Source organism: Microtus pennsylvanicus, chromosome 3, assembly GCF_037038515.1.
Source record: "Microtus pennsylvanicus isolate mMicPen1 chromosome 3, mMicPen1.hap1, whole genome shotgun sequence".
NCBI lineage: Eukaryota > Metazoa > Chordata > Mammalia > Rodentia > Cricetidae > Microtus > Microtus pennsylvanicus.
The window spans coordinates 119104960-119117943 of NC_134581.1; the positions used below are offsets into that span (position 1 = coordinate 119104960).

Below are 12984 nucleotides of genomic sequence, written 5' to 3' on the forward strand. Positions count from 1 at the left end.
TTTTATTTTTAAGCCACTTTAATTTATATTCAAAATCTAAACAAAGACATCACAAAACAAAAATTACTGTCAAATTTAGAAAAAAATGGTGGCTAAAATCATTTACAAATTAGTAGAAGGCTGAAGTTGATACTAATTCCATGAATACAGACGAAACTGTATCCATCCCACTGTTAATTTTAATTGTCAACCTTTCTAGCTTGGAATCACTATGAACACAGACCTCTTGAGGTGTCTGTGAAGACGTTTCTGGAAAGGTTTAACTGAAGAGGGGATATCCAAAGTGAACTGTGCAGTCCTCCACCATTGGCTGAGCTTTCTGAGTGAATAAAAGAACGAGACTTGAGAAGCATTCATTCAACTTTGCTTCCTGACTGTGCACGCAATGCGCCCAGCTACTACTACATATTCCTATCAATATGCCCTCTCCCACATGATAGAATGTATCCTTTGAATGGTGACTTGAAATAAACCCTTCCGTAAGTTGCTTCTGCCAGGTATTTTGTCGTAGCAATGATGAAAGGAAGTACCAGAAAACTGGTAGCAGGAGAGGGGTTCACTTGTTTGGGGGCCTTTGGAGCTAATCTATAGGAGGAATGGGAAAGAGTTTGGATCTGCACGCAAGGAGAGCCGTCCATGTTGGAGTAGAGCTTAACTGATAATCTCGGGGAGAGCTCAGAAGCCCAGAATGCTGAGAGAAGTGCTTCTTACTCCATGGCTTGTTGGGTAGCTGAGTGCCTGGCCCCTGATGTCCTCCTCTCTTCCTCATCTTCTCATTCCTCCATCTCTCATCCCAGATTTCTCCTTCCACTTATTCTCTCTGCCTGCCAGCCCCACCTACCTTTCTCCTGTCTTGCTATTGCTAATGGCCGTTCAGTTCATTAGACCAATCAGGTGTTTTAGACTGGCAAATTAACACAGCTTCACAGAGTTAAACAAATACAACATTAAAGAATGCAAGCCGGGCAGTGGTGGCTCACGCCTTTAATCCCAGCACTCAGGAGGCAAAGGAAGGCGGAACTCTGTGAGTTTGAGGCCAGCCTGGACTACAAGAGCTAGTTCCAGGACAGGCTCCAAAGCTACCAAGAAAGCCTGTCTTGAAAAACCAAAGAAAAAAAAAGTTTGCATCATTAAACAAACGTTCCACAGCATAAACAAATTTAACACACCTTCATCTCATATTCCACAATAGATGTAATTACAGTATAATCTCAAAGGGAAAGAATAAAAAAAGAAGTAATGGATATCTTTGGTTGTTACCCAAGATGAAGGACAGAGATGGAAAGTCAAAGAGAACCAAGTCCTAACATCTAAAGGTCTAACATAGGCTACCTTTAGTGATATTGAACACAACAGAAAATTGATAGGTACACTTTGGGTGGGCTTAGCTTATGCAAAACTTATCCATTATGTGGAATAATGGATATTCTAATTGACTTTTATAGAGTCAAATGTATTTATATGTGCATGTATGCATGTATATATATGCAGATCTTATGTAGCTCTACATAATACAAAATATAAAAATTTATTCATGACCTATGAATTTTACTTTATATGTCTTTTTCACAATATTTTTAATTTACAGAGTGCATGCTTTAGAGATATTATAAAATAGATGTATATATTTTTGTTTCAGTTATTTTTAATTATTTATCTGAATTCAATTGAAATTTATTTTTTATTCTTCAATAACTTGAAGAGGTTTTATTAATCAATCACTTTTTGTTTAATTGGGTAGAGGTAGAGAGAAGAGGAGTGTCATGTTGAGAAGAAGACGATTTTGTTTAATGTCTGATTCCTACTTTATTGCATTTCTTTAAAAAAACATGTCCCTAGTATACAAATTCTCTAAACTCTCGGGATTTTCCCTGAGCATGAGTATTCTGTACACAAACACTCAAGAGCACTTAGAGAGAAAGTGTGCATTTAGAGCGGTTACTTCTTGCCCTTTCTCTGTGCCGTCTTCTCTCTAGAGAAAGATGGTGATGAATATCCCAAGCATATCCTTAGATACTAGGACAGCACCCCTTGGGATATTCATGACCATCTTTCTCTCTCCCTAAGTCTTCACTTAGGACTCCTGAAAAGTTCTTCTCCTTTCTCAGCTGAGTTCTACATATGGCACTTATATTTTATTCAGAATATTTTAATGTATTATTCTGAAATAATTACATCACTGCCATTGTGAAGCAACAGAATTATCTTTTTAAATGTGTATAAAGGAATACCTTATCAAATAATGATATGAAAAATACTGTAAAACAGCATCTATTCCTAAAAACAATAATAATTAGTTCTATTCCACTGATAAACTCACAATTACACTAGAGAAAACAGATACCATGCAGTGTATTCTTCACTAGGAGCCAGGGTTAGATTTGTTTTTCCTCCTAAGACCTAAAAACCTACAAGGTGGTTCTTTATTCTTATATTTTTGTGAGCTGTATATATTACAGAAAATGTATTCCTTAATTGATATACATAATTTTTTTGTATTTATATTCACAGAAGCTCATTGCTTACCAATTTGCTTTCTGTACTGATCAACAGGAAGTTTCGTAGTGGAAGAGTCTTTTCTACCCATCTTTGATCTCCAAAATACCTGTTAAACAGAAAGAAAATAATTACAATGAAACATTTTTATAAAAACTATCTGAAAACTCCCCCAAAAGTTCATTAAGATCATTTAAAAAAAACAATGAGCAAAAATCTGCTGACCTAACTTAATAGATATCTGCAAAGACAAGAAAACTTTCAAATAAATCATCAGATATACAATTACTGGTGATAAAATCTTCACACATTTATTCTAGGCTACATTAATTTTATCAAGAACTAAGCTCAATCAATGCAGAATATGAGGGAATAGTATCTGTAAATGGAAATTCTCTTTGCACTTATCCACTGTGTTATATTAAAATAGAAAGGCTACAGTAGGTGAGTTGGACGGTTTGAACTTTGCATCAAAAGCCTCCCAAATGTGGCCGAGATGGGCAGGTTTAGGGTGCTCTGCTCTGCGCCCTGTAACATAACAACAGACAGCACCACCAGGTACGACCATTCCCACTTTCCCAGTGTGCAACCTCACAAGCATGTCCATGCATTCTCTTTCTTTCCCCCTAATGCACTGGAAGATAAATGAGCCCTCATATAAATCTGGAAGGCCCCATTTGTAGAAACCTGATTATCCATGGTGTGGAGGAAATATTTTTAATAATTTTTCATCATTGAGAAAGGAATTAAATTCTCCTGTGAATTACTAGTTATTTGTAGGCATATCTCCTGAAGTCTCAAATGTTTACTAAGGCAAACATCGGTTACTAGAAGTTGTTCCTTACTCCTTTTAGTGTGGTTCTATGTGAAAAACATATGGTCAAGCAAGAAGTCTGCATTGGATTAAAATCACAAAGGCCTCCTACTATTATTGCTACATATATATATGCACAAATATGTAAATACAATCCGTCTTTTCTGGTTAGTGTGCCTTGAGTATATATAGTTTCAGGCCTGACTACTTTGCACTAGATACCAATTAGGAGAGCATCCCTGAAAGAAGCAGACTCTCCTGCCCTAAGCATTCATTGGGGTTTGGAGATTTAGGGTAGAGGGGAAAAGAAAGCAGGGGGGCTAAATAATTATATCTCAATTAAAAATAATAAATAGAAAACATATGAAGACACGGGAATTCTAAGAACTTGGAGTTTCAGAAGCTGGAAAAGCTAACTTCTAAAATTCAGATAGGAGGAAAAAATAGAAAAATATTTGAAGAACAAAGTTCAGCTAATATTTCTCATCTGAGAGATGGCAGGGAGAGAGAAGGGGAAGAGAAAAGAGAAGGATAGAGAGATGGTGAAGAGAACAGGAGAGCAGAGGATGAGCAATACTCTCGTGCCGAATCTCCTATTTCAGGTCCCCTCAGAACAGACACGTGGATGAGACACAGAAGCCCAGACTTCCAAAGAATAGACTAAAAGCATATGGAATTATACAGAAGAAAGAAACTGTGGTAAAATGATAGGCATGTGGAACTCAATATCAGTGGTAAGAAGCTTAGCAAAAGATGAGGAAACTATTTAAGTAAAGGGGTGGGAGGATGAAAACAACGCCTGGTCCTCATCCCCTGAGTAAGCTGAGGCTGTGCCATGGAGAGCAATTGGACAGTATGATGCCTGCTGTACACCGAAGGAGGAGATATCCCAGGTGCTCGGGAAGTTCCTCTAAAGTGGTCATGGTGTGGCTCAAACAAGGCTGTCTATAGTAGAAAAGGCAGGGGTAACAAAAAACTCTCCTAGCCTAGACAGAATTTGAGACAGAGCAATCTGTTCTAGTTTCTCGGGTTTGAACTAGATTACTAGAAGGAGAGCTATTTCAGGCTCTGAGTAAACTGGTGGGGTTTTTCCTAATGAACTTTACTAAGGGATCTCAAAGACCAAGGACACCTGAAGTCTGCTCAAGCCCAACACATTCTTTACACATCTTGATGGAGACAGCTAACAATGACCTCCCAAAGAGGCAACTTCTACCCACATGTGAGAAAAGCATGAGATCATCTCAAAGCTTAGTTTTATAATAACAATCTTCAGATTGACGGTATAACAAAATTTAGCAATGTAAAATACCCACTAACAACAGAAAGTCAAAGTAAGTCCGTCTCCAATAAACCATGGGGCTATTGCATCTAAGATGACACATACTTAAAGTTTTCTAAATGAAACTAAATAGCACCTAATCCTATCCAGTCTTACTTGTTATTAATCAAAACATTAAAAATAGTTCTGTCAAGACAAGTCATAAATAATGTCAATAGATATAATGTATTCATATAGCAGTTCTATTCTGCATAGTGTTTGCATTTATTAATAGTAAGTGGAGTCATTATTTTAATCTTAATTGTGTGGAGCTTGAAGATGTATCCATATCAAGAGAGAAGTTAGTTTACATGCATAAAACACATATTCTTTCTTTAATATAGCTTTTTTTTCTTTATGGAATATGCTTATGTTAAATGCACAAACCTCAGCAAACTGCTAAGTCTGTGTGCCCAATGACTATTCATCACACTACCCTTCCCTTCCTGGTCATTTGACAATGGTAACACTTACAAGACAAGTACTGTATTGATCCATTACTTGTAGGAAAAAAAAACCCATTTTTTGACTGAAGGTGACCGAAGGAAATTGAACTTTATTCATTTCCAAATGTTCTTTACATAACATCATACCAAAAATTAGCAAACCTAAAGTCATAAATGTCTATAGGCTGTAAACAGACATATATATTTATATATATGTATATATATATGAACTTATTTTATATAAAGACCAGCAAAATTTCAATTTCAAAGTTCTAGACAAAAGACAAAAAAACTGGCTTTCAATTATGGTTCTAATTATTTCAATGATTTATAATAATACTTGATTAGAATTTCAAAATTTTTTCTTCTTGTGTTTGAAAAATATTCTATTCTTTCAGCAAAAAAATGATGAGTAAAAATAAAAACAAAAATCATACAAAACATTTGAATATGACAAAATTTTGTTAGGTGAAACAAGCAGAAAATGGTGAGAAGTATTTTGCTTCATTAATAAATGTACTAATTGTATTTAAAATGATCTAAAAGCATGCCTGTTTATCTGAATGGCACAAACTGTCAGTGCTTCAGTCATCTAGATATTCTACAATATTCTGACTTTTCTCCCCTCTTCAAAGCCTTGCAGTAACCATCACCCATTTCTATTGCTTTGATGACATGATAGCAAACTCCTAGAAATCCAGGGAGACATTAGCACACACAGTCACGATTTATAATAAGACAGCTATTTGCATGTGAGATCAGCCACAATTTAAAATGTGTTGTGATAGATGTGGGAAGGGAATAACAGATTTATATTAGCATGTACAAACCAAGATCATATTCACAATTTAATTCCTTAGGGACTATGTCTCATCACCTTCTTTTATGAAGAACACTGCATTCCCTGAGGAGATAACTGTTCTGAGACCCAGCTCAACTAAAATATGGATTAATAAGCTACTATTTATTATTTGTGTATTTTGTTGTGTGGGAATTATTTCAGATTAAGTCATCAGAAAACTTTTTAAAATTCTTGAAACTTGATAACATATTTAGGAAAGAAAGAATACTAATGTTATTCAAAACATAGACTATACATTAAAATAATTGAAAATTAAAATTTTAGTTAATTAAAATTTTACACTCTATACTTAAGACTGAAGATGGCATTCCTGTTTACAAATGCTTACTAGGCCTGTATAAACAGCAATTTCTGTAATAGTATGTCTAAACATATGTTGTGTTGTTTAATGGAGGTGGAGATAAGGCTCAGTAGTTAAGGGAAATGCTCTCTTGCAGAGGACCCCAGCTTGGCTTCTAGTATCCATGTTGTACAGATCACAGCTGTCTGTAACTCCAGCTACAGGGCTGCCTGACTCTTCCTACCTTCATGGGGACCAGCATTCACATGTACACATCTACCCTCACTGTCATCCACACAAAATGAACTATGAAGAGCAGCCAAGAGACACACTCTGGGGTCTAAAGCTATAGAAGGAGGCTGAATGCAGAGGTAATCAGAATGTATTGCTATACATGTCAGTAGACAGTAAAGCTCTGGTGAGATGAAGGAGCCAACTTTGGCGTTAAAATTAATCAAAGGCTTAAACTGAATGTCCATCTTATTGCAGAAGAGTGGAAAATCTTTAAAGGTGAATGTGGAAATGGTCGTGACTGATTATTGAGATGGAGCCAAATTTGGTACAAAACTGCCAACGTGGCTGATAACATAATGGTAAGTAACTAAAGGAAGAGAGGGACAGGATAAAGCTTTCCTTATGAAAGTAGAAAGTGAAGGGACATGGAGATACATGTAAGCTTGGACAGACTCTGAACTGAGAAGAGTATGGGAGGAGGGAGATATCCACAGATAATAAAAGGAAGGCTGAAGGAATTAGAATCAAGTGTTGTAAACAAATGAGCTGGAGTTTTGTTTGACTACCCTTGCTTTTTTAAATCTATATTAAAAAGAAAATGATATAGGAGTATAAATATGGAATTAATATGATTATCCACATATTAATTACAGATGAGCTTAGTGGTGCAATAGCCTTTAATTCCTGAACTTTAGAAGTAGAGGCAAAAGTATCAGTAATTCAAGGTCAGCCTTGAAGTCAGGCTAGGGTACTTGAATAATGTCAAAAACAAAAAACAAACAAAAAGACTTTGTTAAAATGATGAGATTCTGGTTAAATGAAAACAGGTGAAATGACATGTTTACAGATGGAAAGATTTCGACAATAAAATAATACAGGGGGTGCCATAAACTACCAGGAGTGTATATGGGACATGAATGTTCACAGGAGGACATATGACCAAATAGGTCATCCTGAAAAGTGAGTAAACAAATGTGTCCGATCCTGAATTAGGTTTATCTCAAGATGACACAGAATATTAGGACCTTTCACGAGTTAACTGGGGCTGGGTAAAATGGGGAAATCCATCCCTGGGAAAGGTTGGCTATACAGAAGTCAGACCCCAGAAGAAAGTCTCAGGTCTCAAGGAGCAGGGGCATTATAAACCACAAGGGACTAAAGGAGGTAGGACAGCAGCTGCCAAGATGTCTGTCCATCCGTCCTTTATTAACCACTAAGAAGGAGGTTCCCAGCCCCTCAGCCAGCCCTGCTGGATCAGAATCTCAGCGACTAAGAGTCACAAGGCTCCAGTGCTAGTTCACTCATACCTCCAAGTATAGGTATAACCACGAAATCTGACGACCACTGCTTTTTCTAACAAGCTCTCGGTCAACGCTTCTACATGCTGTCATCTGTAAAACTGTTGGAAGAAAGCATGAGGCCTGACAGGGGACTGTGATGCCCTTCAGCCTCTTTGTTGGATGGAAACCTGCTTGGGCAGCATGACTAAATGGTTGAGGCTTTGAGTTTTGATAGGCTTTCTGATGCAGCATCAATGGGTTTTGTGTAGTAAGAGAAGCAAATTCGATACTGTTTCCTATCATCACATAGACTGGGAGGTGAGGGATAACTGATAGACTTCAGAGGTAGCACAGAGCTAAGGAAATCCAAAGGCAATCCACTGTAGGAGCAGCCCACGAAACAAAGTGATACCTTAGAGCCGGGAAACAGCCTCGATGGCTCCATGAGGCAGAACAACTGACAAGAGCAATGATTCTCTGCCTTGAGCATAGTTCATTAAAATGCAGAGTCCAAGGCCATACTCACCTTAGAGAATACTCAATAGGGCTGGGGGGAGGGGCTAAGGATCTTCAACAAACACCTCCTCTTTGCCAGAGATTTCAAATGTAAGTAGTCAAAGCCCATGCTTGGCAAAATACTGTGCTACACAGATGGTAATACCACCAACAGAAATTAAGTAATATAGGAGAAGCATACATGGGATCTGTGCTGAGAGGGAGGAGAGTTATAAATCCAGCCGATAAAACATGTATAACTACAAAAAAACAATGCACTTGTTTTTTCTCAAACCTAACAGAACTGGCTATTTCAAAATAATTGTATCAGAAATCTTTCAGTACCCATCAAAAAAAAATCCACAAATATTTTTGCTTTCTTTTCTTTTGATGCCTTTTAATGCACAGATTGTTGTAGCATCTGGACACATGACAAACTTGAAAACAACACATTAAATTTATACTGCCCAGAATAGACAGAAAGCTGCCTGTGTGTGTCATTAATAACATTCTTTATGAGGGAAGTTGATGCTACATTACCTGGGACCAATGGAGTAAATTTTATAATTCTAAACTTTGCAACAATATAATAGGAGTAGGCCATATAAGGGAGACAATCTTTAAAAAGTGACCCTTTTCCCAAACATGAAAGTAACCATTATAACTGAATAAAGCTTTCCTAGAGAAAGCAAAGAATGAACTTCTAATTTCTTGTTCTACATTTCCAAAGGAGATAGGTTATTAACTACATATTGGCTGGGTTACTCATATGAACTTGTGGTTATCAAATGATAGTCATTAACCGTGCTAGGGCGATTGCTCAGTGACTAGCAGTGCTTGTGAAAGCACGAAGTTCTGAGTTCTAATCTCCAACATTAACAACAACAACAAAAAAAAAAAAAAAAAACAGGCATGGCCACTCATGCCTGTAAACCAAAGAATGGGAGGCAGAAACCGACAGATCCCTGGAGATGGCTAGTCAGTCATCCTCGTCAAAACTGCAAGTGACAGACTCAGAAAGAGACCCCACCTCAAAAACCAGGTGAAGAAACTGAGAGAGAAATTCCCTTGACAGTGGCCTCTACTCATCCACTGCACATGCTAGAAGACGACATGTGTGAGGACGCCTGTGCTCATACACAGTATGTATCTAACGGTGTAACTATGCTTCCAAAGGTGTGGACATACCTAATAAAGATAGTTCAAGCATTTACAAAAGAGAAAAGAAAATCTTTAATCAAACAAATTATACTAGCCTTTAAATAAAGGTTACTTTTCATGTAAATTGTTCCTTTAAAGAAGTTTCTTTTTTTTTTTTTTTACTTTTCCACTTGGTATTTTATGTTTTACTATGTTGTGCTACAGAGATTTTTATACTGAGCTCTAAAAAGGAAGTAGGGTGCCGAGTAGCTCTTCTAGGAAATGGAAAATATTCTGAGACTGAAATGTCCTCTCAGATCAAAGATTTTGAGTGACCAGAGTGAGAAGATTGGAAGAATGGAAAATCATGAGCTGGAGATTAGGCTTTCTAAATTATTGGCTAAAAATGAAAGACTTGTATTTGATATCTAATGTAACTAAAATTAAAGTCAAGTATAACTTTCATCTAACAAAATTTATTTTTTCATATTTCAGATAGTATTTTCATTTTTATAGACAACATATTTATTTATTTGAGCTAATGTCTCATTGTTTTTTTTTTCTCTTTTTATTTATTTATTTTTTTTGTTTTTTCTGGGTCTGAAAAAGCATGGGATAAATCCGAACTAGCTGAACATAGAGGACAATGAGGAATACTGAGAACTCAAGAACAATCGCAGTGGGGTTTTGATCCTACTGCACGTACTGGCTTTGGGGGAGCCTAGGCAGTTTGGATGCTCACCTTTGGAGACCTGGATAGAGGTGGGCGGTCCTTGGGCTTCCCACAGGTCAGGGAACCCTGATTGCTCTTAGAGCAGATGAGGGAGGGTGACTTGATCCGGGGGAGGGGGAGGGAAATGGGAGGCGGTTGAGGGGAGGAGGCAGAAATCCTTAATAAAGAAGTTTCTAAAGGGGACTAGGAGATGGCTCAGAGGCTGAGAGAACTGGCTGCTCTTCCAATTGACTGGGATTCAGTTCCTAGCACCACAAAGTGGCTCATAAGTATCTCTAACTCCAGTTTGAGAGCATCTGACACCCTTCCTAACTTCCCCCACCATCAGAATCAAGATCATCTGCTGCTGAGGACCTGGACCGTGTGTGTGGAAGGAGTGAGCAGGTTAAGTCAGCACTGATTCCCATTTCCTGATGGTGGGTGTGACGCAGCCAGCTGTTTGAGGCACCGATCCTTCATTTCCTCCACTGTGATGAATCGTGATCTACGACAGTGGGCCAGAGTGGATCCTGTCTCACTTGAGTTGCTAGTCTTGGGACACTTCATTGCTACAGAAAAAGAGCGACAACCCAAGACAGCAGACATATCCACTTATAATCTTACATGAACTCTGCATTTTAGGCTCTAACATAATATTCGAGAACTGTAACGGACTAGATGTTTAATAGGGGCTGGAAAGATGACTCAGCAGTTTGAAGCACTTTCTGTTCTTGCTGAGGACTAGAGTTCAACTCCCTGGGCTCAAGTCTGGCAGCTCAGCCTGTTACCCTGAAATCTGACGCCCTCTTCTGGTTGGGTACTGCATTTAGTTCACAAAGCTCCTCTCCCACTTCCTTTGATAATTAAAAACATAATAAATCTTTTTAAAAAGATTTTGTTACATTTCTCTAAAACAAAGATTAGGAAAGTACACCTAGCAGGAAATATCTAAGTAGGTTTTCCATGCAGATGGAATTTTCTGAAAGATTCTAAATCTATCAGAATCACTATTTTCAACCAATTATTCTTAATTAAAACAGCTGGTAGCAGTTGACTTCAGGAGATCAGCCCACCAGAATGCAAGGCACTGATGGGTGAATATTGGCTAGGCAAGGCCCCGAAGGATTCGGCTCCAGAATGTCTCTTGCTTCTGCTGTGCCCTTGCGTGTTTGCCGCTACCATTTTTCTTGGGTGTCTGGTATGCTGTGAATGGGTGTGGGGGATACCAACTGCCTTGAATGTAGAGTGATTATCTCATAGAAATATCCTGTTCTATTGGGCATTTTTACCTGTGGATTATTTCCTAAGTCTGATTGTTAGTTTAAATAGAATTTTGACGATTTAGGGTTTCAAATAAATAGAGAAGTTGGTTTAGTGGGAAAATTAATACAGGTTAATATAGGATATAGTGTTGCTCCTGCCCCTGAAAAAGCACAGGCTGTAAGGATAAAAAATAAGAACAAGGAAATGTCAGCTGGTCGGGAATTGAAGAGCATTATAGACTGTGGCTTAGGCTAATGATTCAGGAAAACAACTGAGTCCCAGAAGCTAAGCTAACTCAGATTCTTTTAATCTTAATATTGGGAGATGTGGTTTCAATGTGCATCACAGCTAAAACAAGTCTTTAAATGACTTGAGGCTAGGTTAAGATGTTTCTGTTAATAGCTTTGAGGTAGAAAATCTTGAGGAACAATTTTAAGTTTAGAAAAACTTTTGGTAGTTGAACAAGGTACTCATTGAGGTCAGGGAACACAGACAACGGCAGCTTGGCTGTGGCTGGCTGACGTACTTTCCTTGCTAGGATGGGTTGGTTATCAACGGTTATGATTACTTCCTTGCATCTAGTTTTGCTCTCAGCTTCCTGATATAAAAAAACTGTTGATGAATGGGTATGCATTCTACGGATTTAAAGCAGATCTGACTGGTTGTTTTCCATATATAAAAGCTTAGATTTGTGATTCATTAGAGATTTTTATGAGATTTTCTTTTGAGATAAATATTAAAATAATTTATCTTTCCTTTGTAACCACAATATGCAGCTTAACAGAGAAAGAACTGGCTGAGAAAAACACCTTGCTTGCTTACACTCTGTTACTCTATAACATGTTGCTTGGACATGAATGCATGTGGGTTCTTGGGGATAATTTGTTTTTCACCTGTGATATGTAAAATGTTTTATCATCTAAGGCAAATGGGAAACATTCTTATTACCTGTACTCATTGTAATCATTCACTTGAAAGTAGAATGAAGTCACATTGTAATTTTTATACTGCTTGAAAGAGTTTGCTATGGTATATAAGCCGTAAGGGAAAAATCAATGATGCACAGAAGGGAAATACCTAGACAGAGGTAAGGGAAGAAACAGAGAGATGAGAGAGATGATAGGGAGACCTAAAAGTATGTATGTGTGCATTTCCCCTTTTTGCCAGTCCCAGAGAGTTAGGTTTTGCCGCATTCACTGGCCCCAGAGAGTTAAGTTTTAGTCCCTCAGATAAAACAGTCAAATTGAGTAATTAGTTCACCAACTCTGTGGCTCCCTCTCAGTTCCTCAGCTGCTGAAGGCTGGTTCTCACAGCAGGATAAAACAATGTTATTTCCTTATTATACATTCAAGCAAACATGAACAAATTCCAGTCTTAGAGAACTTGGCAGACTTTGAAAGTCTCTTGAAGACTTCCTCAGTCTTAACATGTGTTCTGCCAGTCTCTAGAAGGGCTTGGATATACCACAGTCCCTAATTTCTAACTGTCTGATTTTTAAAATTATATATAAACTTATCTTGCAAATTCTGTTCTATGCAAAGTTCAGGAAGTAGCAAGCTTAGTTATTAAGGCTCTAATTTATAAGGATTATTACTAAAAAACAATAAGCATTTGGTTACTAAAGAAGATATAAAGACTGTT

The 12984-nt window shown here is 37.5% G+C and overlaps 1 protein-coding gene across 2 annotated transcripts in view; it reads right to left on the reverse strand.

The window, feature by feature from the left end:
• The window catches only part of Triqk (triple QxxK/R motif containing), a 64568-nt gene that overhangs the window by 27950 nt on the left and 23634 nt on the right, over positions 1-12984 (reverse strand). For both annotated transcript variants that reach the window (XM_075966942.1, XM_075966941.1), the window contains one exon: positions 2527-2605. In XM_075966942.1, the coding sequence (XP_075823057.1) occupies positions 2527-2587 (61 nt within the window). In that variant the 5' untranslated portion in view covers positions 2588-2605. The remainder of the gene's footprint in view (positions 1-2526; positions 2606-12984) is intronic.